This window comes from Pseudonaja textilis, chromosome 4 (genome assembly GCF_049901715.1).
Source record: "Pseudonaja textilis isolate UNSWEBS1 chromosome 4, rPseTex1.2, whole genome shotgun sequence".
NCBI classification, from domain to species: Eukaryota; Metazoa; Chordata; class Lepidosauria; order Squamata; family Elapidae; genus Pseudonaja; species Pseudonaja textilis.
The window spans coordinates 18,453,571-18,476,156 of NC_141993.1; the positions used below are offsets into that span (position 1 = coordinate 18,453,571).

Below are 22,586 nucleotides of genomic sequence, written 5' to 3' on the forward strand. Positions count from 1 at the left end.
GTTACCCAGTTTTGCAGATGATCGGCAAACCGCAAATCTTCCAACCTGCCAACATCCCTATGAAATTGCAGGGTGCAAGAGTCAAAATGTTCAAGCAATCTATCACCATGCCACATCTGCATTAGAATTTATCCTTTTCCCTGTTCTTTGAACTCCAATTCCTTAGCCACAAATGGAAACAATAGCCTTCAGAGAGACATGCCTATCAAAACGTCCTTCATGGACTCACCACTGTCAAAATTAACTGAAAGGTCATACAGACAAATCTTACTTTTACATCCATCAGCAAAATCTATTCAGCAAGATAAGATTAATAGAGAAATGAGGAGGGGATGTGGACCAAAATTATGTTTGGTACCAAGTTCCCAACTGCAGAACGAATCCAGAAAGTTTTAACACAGTCCTGAGGATTACTGAAAACTCAATGCAACAAAGCTTAACTGTCCAACTATTGAAATATTAAAGGAGCAATCCATGAATGATGGCGAAGAGTGGAAACCTGAGGGTGACATAATATTAGATACTAGAGGCCTAGGACAAAAGAATTTTGAGATGGGAACCAGCATTCCGGATGCTTTTTCTTGGGTGAAGAACTTGCAGAATATCTATCTATCCAGCCTCTCAGCCACAACTGTCAAGGTCCACCTAGATTAAAGCCAGGCCAATCACTCAGGTAGGCAAGCACAGAGAAAGAATTAAAGATTCCCTCAAACCCCCCCCCCAAAAAAAACAAAAAAAAACAAGTAGCCTCACACAAATATCTACTCAGGGCATGTTTTTCTTAGAGGTAAAGAGTCTTTTTGTTATCGTTCAACACCTGGTTGAAAATCTTTGCCCATCTACTAGTAGATCCCGATTCAAATGTAGCCTCCTGGCCAAAGGACTGGAACACTAGCCAATTTACAATAGAAAGTTTGTTAATCCAATCCTATATGTAGACAAATGCCAGAAACAGTAGCAGAATTGTGAGCTCTTAAGTTAGGCCCTAGAAATCTTCATTGAAGCATTGAGCACACTATCTTTGGTGAGAGCAAGGGCCACTTACCATGGATCTGTTCAAGTGTTCTAAGTGGCATCTCGGAGTCAAAACAGATAGTATTTTAGCCATAACACTGGTTATTTTCCAAGGCCACTATAAACATCCTTTATTGGTTCTCTGTACAAAAGGTTCTTATTCCTATAACAGAAATCCTTCACAGTGATGATGAGCCATAGCAAGTATTTAAAATATTTTAATTCTACTGTTCCTACTATACCTAAAATAAACTTAAGTCCTCCCAATTATAGAAAGCAGTGGCTCACTTACCACAGTTGTTGCAAATAATTACAAGTGTCCACCCTGTCTTCCATTCTTTTTTTGTGAAAATCAGCAAATAAAACCAGATATCAGAAGCACTCTAGACCAGTATTTGACAAGCTCAGCAATTTTTAGATAGGTAGATCTCAACTCCCTGAATTTCTGAGCCAGCATTAAACACTGGTCTAGACAATTGAACTGGAAGAAGTTTTTTTAAATCAACATACCAATTTGGGATGCTGTAGCTAACAGGATGGAAGACCAGAATTTCGATTTTTTTTTTTTTTTGCCACAAGGAACACACTTTGTGGAATTAATTGCATTGTTAAGCACAACAATAAAGAAATAAACACCAATCAAATATTTAACTGTCTCACATAATCTGAGGGGATGGAAAGTAATAGACTCAACTTGCCTTTCTCGGTAAACAAGCCTAAATTGAATTGGCAAACTGCAACCTATTATAGTTAAATCTTGTGTTATTTTCCACCCTAGGCATTTGCTGCGTTTATTTATTCTTCGGCATACGTGAATTGCTACATTTTTGCACAAGCGTTCAACCCAATGCATGAAATCCAGGTACTTCCAGTGAAATGCTTTTAAATATGTACTCTTGGTGCAAGGGTGACTTCTGGTTTCAGTGTCTGTCTTTCATCATTACTAGATGGATTTTGCTATTTTTTAAAAAATAATGTTGTAAATAGCTTCTGGTCATTCAGACTCAAATTGCTATCTGGAAAGTTGAGAGGTTCCAGAACAGCCAAGCTGGTCCAACTTATCATTATTAGTTTTTCATAAAGAAAATATGGCATCTTAGGCTATCTACCTTTTAGTACAAAATGTCCGCCATTGATTGCCGAAATCTTTTTGTGCAAATGTCACATAAAATCCTTCCAAACCTGCAAAAGCTATTTATTTGCAAAGCACAACTTCCTTAAAACTAGGCATCCTTGTTTGACCTGGTAGAATGTCGCCAGTCTCTCCAAAGATCAAGACCAATGTTTTTCAGCCTTGGCAATTTGAAGGTGTGTGGGATTCCCAGAATTCCCCAGCCAGCTAACACCGGTAAAGAGAACTGAAGTCTCGTCCCTTTTTTCCATGTGCTGCATGCACAAGATCTTAAAAAGGAGCTTCCACCACAATCACCTTCACTTTCTCTACTCCCCCATATATATATATATCCCTCACTATGTTTGTCTGCTGGCCTAATCCTAGGTAAATCCAAAGAGAGACTCAATAAATGAACTTTAATTAATCATTTTCAGTCAGTTGATTACATCTATACAGTATTTCAATATGAAGTTTTAAGAAAAGGGCAGAAAATAAAGGAAAGCATGTTCTACACCAGATATAAACCTGTTCCTTTTTGTTAGCAAAAAAAGGGAATGGACTAAAGCCTGCAGCCTTACCTACCTCAAATGTTTGGCGTGGATTCACTTAGCTCACAATAGTGCTTAAAAATTTATCAGCTATTCCAAACTTTCTTTACAAAAAAAAAAAAAAAAGCAGGGGAAATAATCATATATAGCACTGGAGGCCTGTTTAGAAGATACAACGCTAATTTACTGATGAAAGAGATTGTGGTTCTGAACTTGAAACAGGTTAGTAATAAAAATCAGCGGCAAACATTTTTAAATGTTTGCCGCTTATTTTTAAATGCCTAGCATTGTTATATCTTGGTCTTCTCTATCGGTTCTCAGAGGGTGAGAACTATATATACTGTGCTAGGGGGATAAATTCTGCAGAAGAAAGCAATTATCTTTTTTTCTCGGTAGGTTTCCCTTCTTGTATTATAAAATGCAGCTTTATTCGTAGACAAGGATAGGACGTACAATCCTGAAGGCATGAGAGAGAAAATGGCCAAGAGTGAGCCATGTTTTAGGGAAATGGAATATTATTTGTTTCTTAATGACACTCATTATTTTCTCAGAACCATTGGTAAATTACAGTATATACTGGCTCAATTTTATAAACTGGGGAAAACTGCAGCAGAGACAGACCAGGAGAGATTTATCCAAATACATGAGGAATCCTGCAGTAGAAGAGAAATCTGTTCAATCCTTCTCTCTGGAACACTCCTTCCTTCCTTCATGAAATTCTCTGATAAAGTTGTTGTTTTTTAATTATGAAAAAAGTGTCCTATTAATGGTATTTTGCTAGTTAAATCATCGGAAGGAAAAAAGTAACATACCAAAGTTAATTCCCAAGTTCCAAATATCTAAAAAAAAAAAAAATAACTGCAAGGTGAACAAGTTAGCAGCCCCTCAAACGCCATTCTTACCCTCTCCTTCCCTTGCTGGAGTTAGCTAAACTGGGATTGTGATTAAAGCTTCAGTTTTGCCGAAATCTGCCAAGCAAGGCTGTATCTCACCTCTCCCATCATGGCCAGTGAAGTTTCAGACAGAACCGTCTGTGTTTCTGATTTATGACCGAACATGCAGTGCCCAAATCCAGATGCTTACACTGCACTTCAAGGGATTCTTCCCTTGACCAGCTGCATCCTAGTCACAGCATTCTCACCACTTTTGAAGCAGTGATCTTTCCCCAGAGACATTGCAAAGAAGAGATTATTCCTGAGACATCGACAGTTACAAAGCAATTTTGCTTCTGTATTATTCACATTTTTACAGTAGGCAAAACAAAATAAAATCCTGTCTTTCTTATACGCCTCCAAAGCTATCACAAAGGCAGAGGGGAAGCAACAACCGTCCCCGCCAGTGCTCTACATTTTAGATCACAGCCCTCCCCACTTTCTAAATCCAGTCAATTTTGATAAGTTGCCAATTTATTAAGAGAATTAAGTCACTTCCCAGATTTGAAAATATAGGTGAGTCCAAGAACTGAACTAAATTCTATCAAGTCATTTTATAGGCCAAAATCCAGTAGGACGAACATATTCTTCTCAGATATTCTTCTAGAAGTGAAGCCTACATTAAAAACAAGTATAATTGCCACATTCCCTGAGGCTGTGTCACTTCCCACTCCCAATTATGCCTGAACAATAAAATCCATGTGCAAAATTGCCACATCGATGTGGCCTCCCCACTAGGGAAGCTAGCACAATTCAGTCATTCTGTTTTTGAGGTAGCACATGAATCACTGTTGGAAGACTTCCTAAAGGAACCAGAGGCAAATATTTTAGAGAAGCAAGAATTTTAGAACAGTAGAAATCTCCAACCCCCATCAGCTTCAGATAACAAGTCCAATAGGCAGGGATAATGGGAGTTGCAGTCTAATGACATCTGGGTGGGTCATGGTAGCTTATCCTTGCCTTAGAGGCTTCGTTTTCAAAATAAAGTTACAACGGAGGAAAGCATCACTGAAGACGGGACAAACACCCAGAAACTTCAGGGTGTGTGTGTGTGTGTGTCTGCTATCTTTAAAAAAAAATCTAGCGAGGTCACAGCAAGCATGGTCTTAAGCATTATTCCCTCTTCTGGGAGAAGGAAATACATCTTTTCCGCTGTCATCGCTGTAGTTTTTGTTTTAAGTCTGCGTCCTAAAATAATTAACTTTTTTGGGGAAAAAATCTGCTTCCCATCTATTGGTGAGATACCTTTAAATGAAGCAAAGATGTTTTATTTACTGCATTAGCCTAGGCCAGGGGTTTCCAAACTTGGCAACTTTTAAGATTTGCGAACTTCAACTCTCAAGAATTCCATTTTGGCTGAGGAATTCTGGGAGATGAAGTCTTAAAAGTGACCAAGTTTGGAGATCCCTGGCCTAGACAATAAAAAAGTCTAATATTGCAGCATTCTCATGGTGCAAAGTAATCAAGGGGCCATGTAGTCATTGCATGGATTCATCCATTGGCTGTATTAAACTGATCCACCAATTTTCTCTCTCACAGTGACTGTTGTTTTTTTTTTCTCACAAGGATGAATTTCTACAGAGTGATCCTTACTTGCTCTCAGCAACAATTCCAGGCAAACAGCACAAGTTCACTCATGCCAGAATTAATCAACTTGGGAGTTGGGTGGAAAATGGCCAATATATCCAAATAAACAGAATAAAGTGAGATCATCAGCCACTCTTCCTCCATAGTGACACTGGATCTATAATAGGCTCCAATGTGACTGATTTAATAATGTATGAATTCAAGGAACAGAAGATAGTCACCAAGGAACAAATAGGTCTTGCGGTGAAATCTTTCTGATCATTCACCCGTTCAAATTCATTTGAAGTCACACATCATGAAATCAGCACTTAGCATCTTCATAATTAATTGATCCTTAAGGTTCCCTGGTCCACACAAAGACTTTTTCACAAATTCCATTTTTGTTTTGTTGGGTTTCTCCTAATTAAGTATAACCAGATTACTTTATTTAATTATTTTGGCACAAAGATGCACTTGCCAAGAACCCACCAGATGTTACTGAGCAGCAAAAATTAAAGACTGAAGACGAATAGTAGAGAACAGTGTCTCTCAAACTTCACAACTTTAAGCTGTGTTGACCAACTGCCAGATATCTGGAAGCTGAAGTCCATGCAGCTTAAAATCGCTGAGTTTGAGAAACGCTGGTATAGAAGCCCATCAAGTGTGATACACCCCAATTATATTAAGAAAAGATGTGGTTCACTTTTAACACTGGTGGGTTTAAAGGAGGAAATTGGAAAGAAACCTTTTTTGGGGCAGGGGAGGGGGGGGGAAATGATATTGGGACGAAATGCGAAGTGAAATGAATGCATGATGAAGTGGTGATTCTAAATTATTTATCTATTTTTTTTTAAAAAAAAGAAATTTTCAGGGGAAGCAGAAAAAGAACTTCAGTAATACTCTTTTAGGAAAATCTCACGGCAGCGCCCACATGAAGAGTTATACTAACTAAAAAAGACAAGTTGAGCAACAGCGTTTAGAAATATCGAAGAGTGCATTCTGCACATCAAGAGAGATATAACATAGAAACCAATTAATAAATTGACATCAATTTAACAGCAGTTAAGGGAAAGGAGAACAATGGCAGTGTCGTGTCCCTTCAAATATATATCCACCCTTTCCATGCCCCTTGTGTGTTTTGCAATAAATATCCAATTGTTGATAGAAGTTTAATTCTCGCATGTGCATGGTTTTGAACAGTTGTCTCTAAAGTGCGAGAAGCCAAGGGACGCTCCTTAGCCGTATAAATTTATCATGGGCTCCACGTCAGTCACAGGGTGAGTGAGTAAGGCAAGCAGAGGGATGGGGGATGGGTAGGAAGCATGGTATGATTAATGGAAATCAGGGAGAGTCCTCTTATCCTTTGGCACTTCAAAGACTGAAGTGAAAATTCTGTGGAAACAGCAGCAGCAGCAGCGTCGTCTTCTTTTTTCATCCTTCGAGTTATTGAACCTGATGGTCAAAATCAGATGTACACAGGTGATCAGGGATTGCTGTCTCTCCATGGTTACCCTCAGGGAAAATCAGATGTCCATCTCAAACTGAGCATCATCACCTGATTGAAAGACAAAGACACATGCAAATCAACAGAAAAATTGTAGGGGGGAGAAATTTTGTTTTTTTTTTAAGTCTCCTAAGAGGACAGTGAATTCTTACTTTCAATGGCATTTGAGCCAGATCTCACGGACACGTATAGGTGGCCAAGATAGCAGAACAGGCAAAACCATAGAAAATGCAGGTGGGATGTGCCATTTTAACCTAGCGAAAAGGTTATCACAATCATTGGCTTAAAAAATACCAAAGAAAGAATCTGCCCAGCATGTTTGGTGAGATATACCTATGCTTAAGTACTCGAGGATGTATTTTGCTTATGCTTGATCTGTTTAATTTAAATGCTCCTTTATAAGAGGAGTTGACTCTGGCAATCAGTACCTTTGCTTCCTTCTGCTGCATGAGGATGTAACCAAAATGGACAATGTGTTTTGATCTAAAACGGAGGTGTCAAATTCAATTTCATTGAGGGCTGCATCAGGGCTGTGTTTGACCTTGGGGGAGGGGGGATCCCTCCGTGGCTGACTGGGCAGGTGTGGCCAGCTTTACACCACTCCCCAAACTGCTGGCAAGCTTCCTCTTTGCATTGGGTAGACCGGGCCGAAGCCACACTGGCCCAATGCTTCCTCTTCGCATGGGGTAGAGACTGGGCCGAAACGATGCAGGCCGGCCCCTTCCGTTTTCCAGGATGGTCCCGTGGGCTGGATCTGATCACATCGCAGGCCAGATCCAGCCCACGGGCCTTGTTTGATACCTCTGATTTAAAGCAAAAGAAAAGAAAGAAAGAAAAAAAAAAAAGGGGGGGGAGAGAGAGAGAAAGAAACAAACAAAATCCAGCACATTTTAGAAGTTCTGCTGAAATGCTTTCAATCCACAATGGTTAAGGAGAAACAAAACTCAAAACCTTTTGGTTGTTCCAGCTTCTGATTAAAAAAAAAAAGCATCGGTGAGTGATTTAATGAGATTTATGCATCCTGGTGTATAACTTTCCCTCTCTCCGTTCCTCCTCTATGTGATCTGCATGCCCGTTTTTTCCTGCAACGGTTTCACACTCTGCCAACTCTCCTACCCACTGATCTTTCTAGTTCCTTCGCTTCAGCTGATGATGCTCAAGTGGGATCTCTTCATAGCATGTATTTACCCGATGGGAAGATAGGCAGTCAATACATTTAATTGATAAAAAAAAAAAACAATGAAATAATGATTCCTGACACAACTACTGTGCAGAGAGCCAGCGTCCCTTTCCTAGCTTTCCTCATTCCATTAACTTCTTAGACACACTATATTGCCAAGAAAACACACTAACTTTGATTTTTTTTCAAGATCATCTTCTGCTGCGTTATGGAATCACTATTTTGGGTGCATATTCCAAAATAGAACTGCCCCCATTTCATTCTGTATATGGGCCAATATATCCACAAGACATTCCACTTTGGGCCTGGAGCCAAAACCCAACGCCGTATGAACGTTACCTGATCATGGTAAAGTTCAGGCATGGAACGTTGGAGACATTTCTTGCCTCCAACATTTTTTTAGTGTAAATTCAAGTTTTAGCTTGTGTTTTACATCTGGCCTTCCCTTCCTTTACTTCTAAACAGTTTGTTGTTGCTTTGTTATACACTGGTCTTTGACTGGAATAAACTTTGAACTTGAAATACAACAAGGTGGTTCTTTTGGAGACCAGCTACATAAAAGAAAAAAGGTATGTGTAGATTGTTATTAGCCTCACTTATCTAATTTTTTTGTTCCAATTCCTATTTACCAATAAAGGAGAATATTTGTAGCTCAATGTTGAAAAGGAGAGTCCTTGACGCTCTCTGAACTTGCTTGTTTTCTTGTTTCATAACCCAAATTGGTAACACCATCAGTGGTAGATGATGTTACCTAGTTTGGGTAATGAAACACCTGCAAGAATAAAACCAAGCTCAGAGAGCACCAAGGACCCCTCAATTCTTATAGCCTATAGTAAAGTTTCAGCTACTTCCTCAAGTCCATCTCACAAATGATACAGCAAAAATTGTGCACTTTACCTCCACTTGAACTACTTTATACCACTTTGAAAAGGTAAACATCTTTCAATAATTCATAGCTATTGACTTGCTCTGACATAGAAGGCAAAAGGGCAATAATTCACCATTCAGTTCCTACTCCATACAATTGTTGCAACAGTTCACTGTTCTCTACAAGCAAAAGCTCTCTAAACACATTAGAGAGAGAGAGAGAGAGAAAAAAAAATCTGCAGACAGGAAATAAATTACTTGATCCCAAGGTAAAACTCATATTTGAACAACATCACAGGGCAGGAAATAGAATAGCTCTGTATCACTTCCCATTCTGGCTCTAAAGAACAAGGACATCAGTAATAGTGTATGTTTTCCGCCCCCAGTAAAATCTCTTTGTTCTTCGGGGTAAGTGGTAAGTGGCCAACTGACATTACATTACAGCCACACTTGCGACCAGAATTCCCTCTCCAAGGAGGTGAAGTGAGTTGCACCCTATTTCACAACCTTTTTTGCCACCATTGTGAAGAGAATAACTGCAATGGTTAAGTGAATCACATGGTCACTAAGCGAATGCAGTTTTCCCCACTGACTTTGCTGGTTGAAACTCAACTGGAAAAGGAACAAATGATGATCACATAACCCTGGGACATTGCAATACGCTGGTAGCCAAGCACCCAATTCTTTTTTTTTTATTTTTTTAAGTTTTTACCAAGCACCCAATTCTGAACATGTGACTACGGGGCTCCTGCGATGGATGTAAGTGGGAAGACTGGTTATAAGTCACTTTTTTCAGTGCTATGGTAAACAAATGGTCGTGAGTCAAGGACTACCTGTGGCAGAGAGATGGATCGATACCGTCAATTGCAAGAAGGTATTTGGCACGGATGCTGACGCTGTACTTTGCTTCTGCTATAATGCAAAGGTTCTTACCAATTATAGGCTTCCCATCATGATTGTTCAGATTGTTTACTTCCACTTTGGAATCTTCTGTCACAGAACCAGGACTGGTAACTCCAGGGATATTGGGAAGGTGGCAAGGAGGGGTTTGAGCCATGGGAGAATTGCGCCGATCTAACAGAAACTTGCGGTCGTAGATGATTCTGGTACCTAGAAAGGTGGAAAAGGAACAAAAGTAACTGGCATATCAGATCCACTATGCTGAAAAAAAAAGGGGGGGGGGGAGTTTATGGAGACCTTGGTGCTGTCCAAGCTTGGTTGTTTGCTTGCAGATATTGTGTTATCCAACTAGATAATATTATAATCAGTGTCCCAAACACCAAGGACTCCTTAGTTCAACCCTGAGCTATATATGCGTTCTTCTATTAAAACCAGAAGTTCGGCAGCACTGATTCTGATTAACTATTTTTTAAATTAAAATTTTATTTAAGCGTTGTTTTTTTCAGGCACGGGTGTTAATTGTTTTGCTTTCTTTATCTATAAAGAAAGGTTGTAGCTCTAAACAAGTTCCACATTCCACTGAATGCACTTTAGTTTATATCCAAAGTAAGAAAGCAAAAGAGCCAGTTTTGGTCTAGTAATTAATGTGCTAGGCTAGTAGAATGTAAGCAAAGTTTTACTCCTGCCATTGGCACGGAAGCTAGCTGGATGACTTTGGGCCACTCATGCTCTCTCAACCCTAGGAAGAAGGCAAACCATTTTATTTGTCTAGAAGTGGGATTCAATGGCACTAATTAAAGTATGTTTAGCATAAAACCTAAAACTTAAGTGAAGTTTTGCTACAAGGATGACTCTTGACTTCTCAACCCCGTACCCTATATCCTAATCTTTTCCAAGCAGTTGTCTCCCATGTTTGGTTGTACTTCAACAGGTTAGGGAAGGCTACATTACCCTTAAAACAAAATAAAGTATCATCAAGAAAATGAAACCGGTCTTTTCTGTTTATTCCAAAGCTGACAATGCCAGCTATTGATCAAGAGCCAACTCTGAACCATTGATAGTTAATACATGAGGCTTCGCTAATTCACCCACAAGCCCAAACACTGAAGCCTTTTCATACATTGGTACAGAAATCTCGAATGAGTCAAAAAAATGAAGACAATGAATCGTGGTTTGCTATTCAACAGAAAACCTTCACCACTCATGCCCTACTTGGAAAACAGAGGTATAACATGGAGCCATTTCATATTGGCCTCTTAGCTGGCAGCATTATTCACTGACCAGAATGTCAGTACGTGGTTTAATTACTAGCTTGATAGCCAATATTTCTTGAAGATAAGTTTAAAGTGATACATCCTAGGAAACCACCCCAGAGCTGTTCAAATCCCATTTTTATTTGAATTCACTTTCCTTGCTAAGTGGGATAATTGTTCCTTTCTTGGGTCTTCTTAATGCTTGCCTTGTCTTCTGTTGGAGCCTTCCTTTGCTAGCAAAGTCCCCTCACCATTGGCTGAGAGACCCTCAAAACTTGACAATCTTCCTTATGCACGTAAGCAGCCCCACTCTCCAAATTCCTTGGTTGGCTCTCCCCGACCGACCTATGAAGCGTTCAGTGCCATGGCTGCCTTGCCTACAAATTACTGCTGAAGGATGCAGAAAATGATGGGGGAGTAGTTGAGTCTGAGACCCCCACCCCCACCCCACTGGAGATAACAGGGACTTTAATATTACTGGTAATCCCTGATTTAGAGCTTGCCCCATTTATGACCTTTCTTGCTACGGTTGTTAAGCGAATCACTGCATCTGTTAAGTTAGTAACACAGTTAAGTGGGTGTGGCCTCCCCATTGGCTTTCTCATCAAAAGGCCGCCACAGGTGATCACATGACCCCAGGATACCGCAACTGTCATAAATGAGTTGATTACCAAGCATTTGAATTTTGACCACATGACCATGGGAATGCTGTAATGCTCACAAGGGTGAAAAATGGTCGTTAATTCACTTTTTTTCAGTGCTACTGTAATTTTGAACAGCCACTAAATGAACTGTTGTATACTTCGCTGAAGAGTGTCACATGGTTTTTACAGCAAGGAATGATTTTCTTTCACAGATGGAAGCATGCCTCTCGGAAGGCTCCTCTTTCATAAATCTCTGTGCAAGCTTCCAGATGGCATCTAACATACATCTGTGGGTGTGGGTTTAGTCAAACCTTTAATCTCACCCAGCAGGGCATGTTTTCATCCAGTGTCGGTACAATGGTGCCCACCAGATGTTTTAGACAGAATGGCAGAATGGTAAGCAATTACAGGAACTGTAATTGAAAATATCTAGATGTTAGTAAACTGCGTACCCCCTTTCTGAGAGTTGGCGTTCAAATAGAAAATAAGCCGCCTCCTGCATCTTTACCGACTTAATCTTTTGAATCTATGTGGAATCAATTTCTCCAAAATGATTGGCACTAATTGGTCTATACTATTATTTATTATCAAAAGGGCTTAAATGAACTATTCCTTTCTGCTTCACGTTGAAAATAAATCACCATCTCATTTCCTTCCACACTAAAAACTCATCTGAGCAGCATCACCAAATTTTTTAATAAGACAATAGCAACACTACCTAGCTTTAATCAAAGTTAAACTTAATTTAATCAATCTAATTGACGAAGGGAAAAAGTGTGAATGGAAAAAAGGAGAAAGTCTAATTGATTTCTCAAAAGAAACCTGTAAGAAAAGAAAAACTTTACAGTACAAATAAAATAAAGCGGACATGGGATAGGCTGATCCACAATGGATCCCACTGCATATCTGAGAGCTTCCACTTCCCTTTTTCATCACATTGCTCAATTCTGTTTGCCAATTTTTTTTGCAAGTGCACATTTCGGCCTCCATTTTCTTTACATAGGTATCAAAGGAACTTATGTAACATCAGTGCTACAAATAACCAAATGTAGTGGATTTTACCGTAACCTAAATGCCCTTTGTGGGCCAAGGGTAGCTATGAAACGGATTTCTCCCTTGTGTTCCATCATACCCCTATGTCAACTGAGTGTGACATCTATTCAGCACCATCTGTGCATTCCTAGGACGCATAAATAACACAGGAATCGAACCTCCCAAGCTTGTAAACAGCCTTGTCAACAACTCCCCACTAAGATCACTGCTGAAAGAAGGAAGGTCCGTTTGTGTTTGTTCCCCTTTTTTCAAGGAATAAAAATGTGGAATGGTCAGTGTTAAATAATGCAGTCTAGAAAAATAGTAAAACGCCATTTTTTTTCAGTCCCGTTTGCAAGAATAAACTTCATATCAAACTCTACAATGGAGAAAACATTGATACTTCAGCTTAAAAGTGGAGCCACAGAGGTATCTATCTCAGAAGCCATCACCTGAGCCCCCATGGTTATTTTAAAGAAAGAAAGAAAAAAAACAGGAGGCAGAAGAATTATGTACATCCTCAGCTGCAGAAGTTAAAGGATGTAAAATATGTAATTCTATACTTATACGACTTCAAACTTGACAGCTTTAAGACTTGTGGACTTCAACTCCCAGAATTTCTCCGCCAGTCATGATAGCTCAAGAATTCTGGGAGTTGAAGTCCGCAAGTCTTAAACTTGCCAAGTTTGAAGACTCTTGGATAACATACTCAAGTCTTTTTCATTCACATTCCAATTCTACCCCAAAGTGCTGCTACAAGAGGGAATAAAACCACAATTCTACAAATGTGAGCCCACTGTGATGTAGAGGTTAAGGTACTGGACTGGTAATAGAACATGTGAATTCTAGTTCATCTTCCCCTGGGATCTTTCTGGATAATTATGGAGCACTGAGTTAGTGTTGTGGTTTGCCGGCAGCAGGTGCAGACGGCTGAGGTCTCTGAGAGCGAGGACTTGGGAGGAGAGGCCTGCGTGTGATGCAGGGATTGGGCCAGGACTATCGGAGAGTGGGGTGCTGCCTTCGGAGCTTTTGGAGTCTGGCAGCAGTGACGCAGAGGACCCCGAGGAGCCTGTGCCCAGTGCGCGTAGGGCTGCTTGCAGGAAAGAGCAGCTGCAGCTGGGTGACTCAAGAGTAAGGCTGCAAGGTGATGGCCCCTCCCATAAGGGATAAAAGCCAGCCCTCAGGGGTTGGGTTCTTTGCAGGAAGCAATGAAGTTCTTTCAACTCCAAGTTCTTGTGGAATTCTATCCTATTTTGGTTTGTTTTCAGAGACTTTTGGTTTTGGATATTTCCCTGCAATTAATCTTGTGTTCTCTTTCACAACCTTGAAAGGGCTTGCTCTTACCTGGGACAATTAGTTTTAATGACTCTTTGCTGTGAATGAACAGAATTCCCAGAGACACATTAAAAAGGTTTGCTTTTATATATATTTTGTGTTTCTTTAATTTGAATGAGTCTTGGGTCAGAACAGTTCAATTCCCTTTCACCTCAGTGACATATTTGACATACCTATATCTTTCTTAGAAAGTAGTGTATTTTGAAACAGCCTCTAAATTTCCCAGTTTTGTCTGTAGCCCTGGAATTTCCTTGAGGTCTTCTACCCAAGCACAATTCCATTTAGCTTTCTAGGCCCAGGCATAATCAGCCAGATTTTTTTGTTGACATAATAGTAAACATGCTTGAGTAGCATTCCACTTTGCAATGCTTCATTGCAGGATCTTGCAACTATTAATCTATTGATACAAAACATTTGATAAGGCCACTCCTCAGGATTGAAATAGAATAGGCTTTAAGTGAGTTTGTGGTACTGATAGAATTTAATAGCCTGACACTTTTTAACAGTACATCGAATATGATGAGAATTTCTAAGTCAAGACTAGCTATAGAACACATGTGCTTTTCTGTTCAAAGGCACAACCCCTAGGTTTGGATCTCTCATCTGTAGCTCTCAATTTTATATTTGTTCACTTAGTTTCTCTTTACATTTGTATTTTATGTGGCTAGTTACTAGGAAAAGTATTAGGAAATTGACTTGAGGGGGTTCTGAAGGTCCCATGTTCCCCAAAACAAAATGGTCGATTTGTTCCATGCCTTCACCTTGGCTTTCTTATCCCCTCAGCAAACTTTTTTGTCTTTTTTTTGTGGACAACTGGATAAATATCCAAAGAATATACTGGGTTGCTGTCACTCACCCTTTTTTACTTACTAGTTTACTTACTAGGTGAGCATATAGTTATTTAGGTATATTAGATTTATATTGTATTGCTTTGGGTTTGATTACTCAGTTTTGGGGTGTTATTTTTGGAAATCACTCAAAACAATCTTTCTCTCTCTTGCATGAAGTGCCCTTTTGTTCATAAGCACGGTGGTATCTGCAGCAATCAACGGTGACCTCAGAGTCACAGTACAAGCAGCTCCTCAGAGGAGCTCTTCACGTATCACGTAAACTCCACCCTTGCATACTTGCACCGTGACATCTGAGGCAAATAAGCAAAATGCATTTGCCTGATGACATCGTCACACGCATGCCTTGGTTTCCCCCATGAGCTGTCTCTCTCTGTGGATGCCAATGCAACATTAATTGTACTCACAACCTGAATATCAGATATTACAGTTCAAGTGGAACAGCCCAATTCCACCAATCTAAATTCTTAGCATTAGTGACTCAGGGTAAATAGCAATTCTGGAAGAAGTTTGAACAAATGGCTGGTAAAAAGCAAGCAAATCTGTAGTTTGTAAAGCAGGACAGCCTTTTCTCTGATCAAATATATCAGTTTAACATTCCAAACAAATGCTGCCTAGGGGTTAATATAATATAATTCTGTCCAATTTAGGTCACTTGCCATGAAAATGCTTGCTGTGTTAAAAAAAAAACCTCTTAAGTTTGATCATAAAAACAAATACCAGATTTTGAATTCTGGACAAATCTTTATTTTTCCTTTATAAAGGTAAAATCATGATACTTTAATCTACTTCTAACCAATAGCTCTGTAATTGGCATATGCCTACTTACTTCTGGGCCCAAACACTAAATTCTGGGCCCTTAATTTTCACATGTACTTTTAGCCAAAACAACAGCTTCTACTAAGAAATCTCTGACTGCTGACTTCTCTTTTCCAGTGTTATTATGAAGACACAATGAAATAACAAAAAAGCAATTATTATTTCCACTCATTGTGAATTGAAGACCAACAGTCATTAGTGCCCTCATAACGTCTGGATTTAAAACATTAACTCAAGCAATTACATTTGCCTTAATGCAGAACCCAAAAAGTCCATGGAAAACCTATTTATGTAATCCAGGTGTTTTTTTTTTCTTTTTAATATTTATTCAGAATTTCAAAAAAAAAAATTAAAACGAGAAACAAGCTCTCACATTTTACAGCATTTTCATAGCAGTGCACATATCCTTTAGTGACAATTCCGTTCATTTACTTCAAATATATCTATCATTCGTTTGTTGAATCCTTATTGTGTTGCTATTAAATTATCATATTTATTTATTTACATTACTTTACATATATACATATTTACATACACATATATCATGTGTCTTGTTCTTCTTTGGAATTTCTTTGATCATTTTCACTAAACATTTTTACTTCCTTTTTTTAGCCAATTATACCATATATTCCATATTGTAAAAAAACCCTTATTTTTTTAAAACCATAGTTAATCTAATCATTTCTGCACATTGACGAACTTTATTAATTACCACCAGATCTGTGGGAACCAGTCGATTTCCAGTTTGGGGCAAAAGCTATTCTTGCTGCTGTTATAATGTATAATATTTGATGTTGGTGCTTCTTATCCCATGTTGTTCTAACATTCCTCGCAGAAAAATCTCTGGTTTAAATTTAATCTTTTGTTTTGTTAGCTCTTCTATCCATGATCGAATTTTAAGCCAGTACTTTCACGCTTGAGAACATTTCCACCACATGTGAAAATACGTTCCCTGGCTATGGTCGCACTTCCAACACTTAGCTGGGAGATTCGGGAACATTCTAGTTTAATCTCAGTTTTTTTTTTTTTAATGTATCTTAAGTCAGTGGGGATATCTCTCAAGGAGAAAGTTTTTAACTTTTGGCCATGAAAACATATTCAGCCAATGGAACTCATCAAAGCCTGTTGAAATATTGCTCTGCAGAGCAAAAGTGATGGTGCTCAGATGTTCATTACTTTTTCTCTAGGTACTGGTGTAATTTTTGTTTTGCTGACCTGGGCTGGGTTCCAGCATCCATGGCAAGTAAGCGAGGCACACTCAGTGCTTTCAAGCGAAACATCACAAAATTAGAGCGAGAAAGGAATGTGTCTAATAAAAGCACTTTTGTAAAAGTGAGGAAGAAATCCAAACGTCTGTATTTTGCCTTCTGAAGTTTCTTCTGGCTGTTAGTTCTCCTCAACCAATAAGTTGACGTTCTTCCAAAACCCTTCTTTATGTAGATATAGCCACCTTCAATACTCTTCCTTAATGTTTTGATCTAGAATCTGAAATAGGCTATTAACATTTCTTTGGTTGCAACACAGTTTTTCTGTTACGCATGTACACGTATAAATACCCTTCCATGTTTTCAAAATTATTTTCTTTAACTTACACCCCATATTTCATACAAGAGTCTATGGTGGCAATCATAGCATTTCCTCATACTTTTCCTTACAACTCTATGACATAGGCTGGGCTGAAAACTAATGAATGGTCCAGAATAATCCAGGGTGCTTCTTGAGGCAAAGAATTTGATGCTTTTTCATTATAGGAAATATTTAAGATTCTGTAAAGATGGGATAAGCCAGAATTAGATACGTTGCCTTGAAAAATCAACCAATCTTTTACAGTGGTAGCTTTAAAAATTATAAATTACACCGGTAGCTTTTTGGAAATTTAGAATCATTAAATGAACAGAACCATAAAATAATGATACTTATAAAGTGCAGCTTGATTGTTTTCTTTGCAATTACTTCTTTAAATATCTGCATTTCTTCTTTGGCCATATTTATGTTTAATGTTGCAATGCTAGGTTATATCCTAATTCAGCTAAAAAAGACAGTTTTCATACCTTTGGATAACTAAAGATTTCAATGTATTCTAGCTTACACTGAATTACTGTATTTATTTATATAGAGAAATAACAGATTCAGATGCCTGGAAAAAATGCAATAACTAAAATTAAAGTAATGGAATTTCAGCTATGCAACTTCCAATGACCGTTAACAACCTTCCACTTATGAACAAGGACATCCTGCTTCCACTCTAAGCAAAAGTTTGAAATTAGTAAGAGCCTGTCAGCTACTTCATAAAGGAAATGGGATTAATGTCAAGATTATGAAGAGAATATCAATTTGACTGTATCAGCCCTGCGTTCAAATTATACCTGAATTGCATAGCGGGGTATAGTAAAATTAATCTAATTCAAGCATTAGGATTCTTTAAGCCTTGCAATTTCTTGGTGACCTCTTTCACTGTAATCAATGGGAATCTGAATTTTTAAATTCTGGACATGTTTCCACTGTTCTGTACCCGAGGAGCAATAGCAGCCTGAGGGGGAAATTACTGGTTGTCAAGAACCCAAAATATAGGAGGGGTCGCTATTGGAACTTCAGAACTGTGTTGTAAATATGTTTGGAGGTATCAATTGCAACTTCAAACTTTACTAATTTATCAGTTATAAGTCGTGGACTACATGTATAAGATAGAATGCAACAATAAGTGTTCACTGGGTTTGCAGAACGTTTATATTTGACTTGGATGGCACCAAATCTTCCCAGATTCTCAGCTGCTCACAACAAAAAACGTATAATGGAGGGGGGAAAACTTTGTTGTATCATGTGGCAATGATTCCACAACAGGGAAAACAGAGAAGATGGAATATGAATATCAATCCATCAATTTCAAAATGCCTTCTGGATGTTAAACCATGATGCAATTTGCTTGTTTGTGGGTTACCAAGTTACTGGAATTTAAAGATTGTGTTTTCCATATTGTGGTATGTTTACCACCTAATGTGAATCTTATAAAGTATTTAATAAACCACAGTTAATGAATAAATACAACCATATTAAGTTAAAATATGATATCCTGGCAGAAACTGTCAAGTTTCACAGCTACTCCTTATCAATTGTTAATATTTATGCTAGCCACTTATTTTTTTTAAAAAGTCTGTTATGTCCAATTTTCCCAACTTGAGTTCCTTGTAGGTGTGTGGATTTCAGCCTCGAATTCTTAATGCAGAAATCTAACTTTAACTCACATATCTGGAGAGCTAGTTTGTACCAAATCTTGATTACCTTTGTACCTTTTAATAAAAAGCACCTTATCATATCATCATGATTCACAGTGCTGTGCCCTTTCCCATTCAAAGAAAGTTCTGGGCAAAGAAATGACATTCTAGAAATTATGTAAACTTCCAAATTTATACTGCTATCTGGCATGACAGCTGTTAACTTGAAATGTAACCTTAATAGTTTTGGGCAAGCAGAAGGAACGGTGTCATTGACAAATCAGCAAGGCAGCATAGCATATCTTACTTTCTCCTCCTCCCCATTACCAGCAATTTTGAATAATGTGAAATATGAAAGTATAATTCAAAGCAAACAAAAGGCCCAAGAAGGACCTTGGTGCTCATCAAGTTTGCAAAGACGAAAACAGTTTGTTAGCTATCTAAAATCTAAACCATGGCCACAAAAATAAAATTCAGCTGTTACACTTTGAAGTTTACTAAAACTCAGCAGAATAAAAGGATACACAGTTGTACATATGAAAATCATGGCAACGTGCAGAAACAAGCAGGACAAAGGGGAAAAAAGAGACGTGACATCTGAGAACCAAATGATAAGAGGACAAGTCTAATCACAACTCAATCCTTAAGTGGTCTAGTGACTAGTCAACAAAAGCTGGATGTCACAATAATTCTGCCTTTTAAAGTGTCATAAAAATGTTTCTTACAACATACTACTTTCATATATTTTTCCTTTGGAATTAATCTCTCTTAGTTAATCCAGCGTTTTCAGTAGTGGAGGCGAAATTGGACAAAGCTGTTAAAGCTTCTGAACAAATTAATGTGTTTAGAGCCAAGGGGGAAAAAATAGTCAGACTTTTAAAGCAGAGCCAAGTTTCAAAACCAGAGTGGCCTTATGTTACAGCAATAAACAGCTCAAAACCCTGAGCCCGCAGCATTGCCATTTTTGAAAGGAAATTTACTATTTAGCTGCACACGTGCATGTATGACCTCCCTTCACTTCTACTGCCTCCAAACCAGCTCGCTCCACGTCTAGGGAACAGAGGCTAATCATTAGCTGAGGGATCCTGCTTGCTCTCTTGATCTCCTGCTCTGGTTCAATGCACGTTCAAGACATAAAAAAAATTTTTTTTTTTAAAAAAAAGACCACAAATAACCAGGCTGGATTCTGAATTCATCCCGACTTGGGCGACTGAAATGTTGGAGCTCCCCATTGAGGTGCGTTCGCCACCCTGCATCGCAATCCCAAATAACGCAACTGGGAACCGCTTTGGGGGGGAAGCACGACCGAACCACGAAGGCTTATTCCACGCAGCAAAGAGATTTGGAGGAAAAGTACAAAAAAAAAGCGTTTCCTCAGGGAAAAGAGAAGTAGCACGTGGCGACTCTCGGCCTACCTTTTATATATATATATATATATATATAAAGGTAGGCCGAGATCGTCTACCCGCTCCATATATATATATATATGTAGGTCTAGGTGAGAGGGCGGCTGGTAAACACGTGCACGCCAGCCATCCCCCCCAAGGAAAGCGGCCTTCTGTCTCGAGGGAGCCGCCATCCGTCGCCTTCCCTCCCCCGCGGGCACGGTCCCTCCCTCCCGCTCCTCCCTTCCTATTGTGCAACAACCGCGGCGTCTTGAGGCTCTCCGGGGCCTTGTTTACAAATACCTCGCCGCCAGCCCCACACCAGAGGCGAGGCCTAGGCGGCGGTCCGGATCTAGCCCGCTTTCTTCCCCCGCCACCCGAGACTTGGCGGCCGAGGCCTCCCTGGCCTCAGCCCGCCTGTAGAACTAGCGGCTTTTCCACCACCACCACCACACCTTGCAGCGGCTTACCGCCGCAAAGAGTCTTTTTCCCCCCCCGCAATGCTCCGGCTGGAAGGCAAAGCGCTCACGAGGGCGCGTCACGTTTCCGCAGGGCAGCCTCGGACTCTCCCCCCACCGACGAGGATGCTTATGACGGGGGGGAGGAAGAGGATTTAGGGGTTCCCCTTCCACCGCCAAGGCCTCCCAGGCGTGCACACCCCCTTTTAAAGGCGCCTGGAAACCAAGAGCTCCAGCCAGGCCGGCGCACGCCCCCTTCTTCCTTCCCGCTTTGCTGAGCCTGCCCGGCGGCGCGGGGGTCTCTTCCCCCCTCCCGAGCAGGGCAAGGCCCTTCGCGCCTCGCCTTCCCTGGCCTCTTTTTTTCCTCCCCACCCACCCCGCTTACCTCCGGGCGTGGTGGAGAAGAGGGTCCCCCCGGGCGTGGTGCAATAGTCATGAGGTAGCTGCGAGGAGTCGCTGATGGGCACCGTCCTGGTGGGGATGGCGCGGCTCTGGCTTTGCTGGTGGCCGCCGGAGGAGGACATCTCCCGCTCTTATTGTCCTGGGTGGGCGAGTGGCTGGGAGGCAGGGAAGTCCAGGAGCCGCGGAGAGGGAAACTTGGGTGGGTGGGTGCGAAGGGACACAAAAATGGGGGCCGGAGAACAGGGAGGCAGCGGGGCGCAAGGAAGAAGAAGGGGTGGCGGCGGCGGCTTCCTTCGGGGACGAGCGGGGGTGGAGGCGATCGCTTCTCCGGCTCCGGGGCACTTTTCTTTCCGTCACCGCCTCCACCGCCACCTTCTCCCTCGGCCTCCGCCAGCAGCAGGAAACGAGGGGCTCGGGAGGCGGAGAAAGGCGGGCAAGGCCGAGCCAGGAGGCGGGGACGCGGCGGAGACACCCACCGGCCGAGGGGGGCACGTGGCCGCTTCTCTGCTGGGCCGAAGCGGAACAACGTCTTCGGGTCTGAAGAAGCAGGAGACGGAGGCCTGGTCGGCTCCGTCCTGGGTAGTGGTGGCGTTAAGCCCGAGGGGGTCTAGCAGGGAGGCGGGATTGCTTATAAAATTGAGCGGGCATCTTGGATGAAGAATACTTTGAAGTCGTCCCCCCCCTTACTTCAGCCTTAAAGAATACAGGTAATCCTCAACTTACGACCACAGTTTTGAGCCCCAAATTTATGTTGCTAAGTGAGGAATGAGTTAAGTTAGTTTTGCCCCATTTTACGACTTTTCTCATCATGTTTGTTAAGTGAATCACTCAGTTATTATATTAGTAAGACCGTTGTTAAATGAATCAGCTTTCCCCGTGACTGCTTGTCAAAAGGTCGCAAAAGGGGATCAAGTGAGTCCAGAACACTGCAATCGTCGTAAATGTGAGTTACGAATATAAATCCCGTGCCTACAGGGATGCTGCAATGGTCATAAGGATGAAAAATGGTCATAACATTTTTCAGTGCCGTTGTAACTTCAAATGGTCACTAAATGAACTGTTATGAGTTGAGGACTACTATAATATTGGAATCTCCAACTTGATGTTGAGATACGTCCAGAGCAATTTTAATAGATAAGGCTGCATGAACATAGAATATAGGATATTGTGGTATAATTGTAGATAAGATAAAGTTGCAATCCAAAGTCTCTTGCCAAGACAAAGAGGAACAGAACAAAGCTGGTTCTTTGTGAACTTTTGTATAAACAGGATATTATGTGCTGAGTTTGATGGAAATTATTTTCAAGTAGTATAAAAGGCAATCATTGAACTGGCCATAATAAAATAGTGTTTTCATACTGGAGCAATATTTTTATTTAAAGATCTTGAAATAGTAAGCAAAAGTTTAGAGAGGTTTAGTTTTCAGACTTACGTGCAATCTACTTATATCACAGATACACTTCGTTATAAGCATATATGTGTGGAAAGTAATAAAATGAGCACCCAAATCAATGCGTATGACCTGTCATTACTGCATAATCAGTCAGCCTATCCGCCACTGTGCTTATCTGCC

The 22,586-nt window shown here is 40.3% G+C and overlaps 2 protein-coding genes across 2 annotated transcripts in view; one reads left to right on the forward strand and one right to left on the reverse strand.

The window, feature by feature from the left end:
• Positions 1-3,881: 3,881 nt before the first annotated feature.
• Positions 3,882-21,415, reverse strand: EIF4EBP2 (eukaryotic translation initiation factor 4E binding protein 2). Its single transcript, XM_026713526.2, has 3 exons — positions 20,997-21,415; positions 9,659-9,835; positions 3,882-6,729 (listed from the first exon to the last, which is right to left on the reverse strand). The coding sequence occupies exons 1-3, from the start codon at positions 21,133-21,135 to the stop codon at positions 6,698-6,700; spliced, it is 348 nt and encodes a 115-aa protein (XP_026569311.1). The 5' UTR covers positions 21,136-21,415; the 3' UTR covers positions 3,882-6,697.
• A 122-nt stretch (positions 21,416-21,537) lies between these two features.
• Positions 21,538-22,586, forward strand: part of LRRC20 (leucine rich repeat containing 20) — a 77,558-nt gene continuing 76,509 nt past the window's right edge. The window contains exon 1 of the mRNA XM_087932335.1: positions 21,538-21,720. The gene's annotated coding sequence lies outside the window, so the exon portion shown is untranslated. The remainder of the gene's footprint in view (positions 21,721-22,586) is intronic.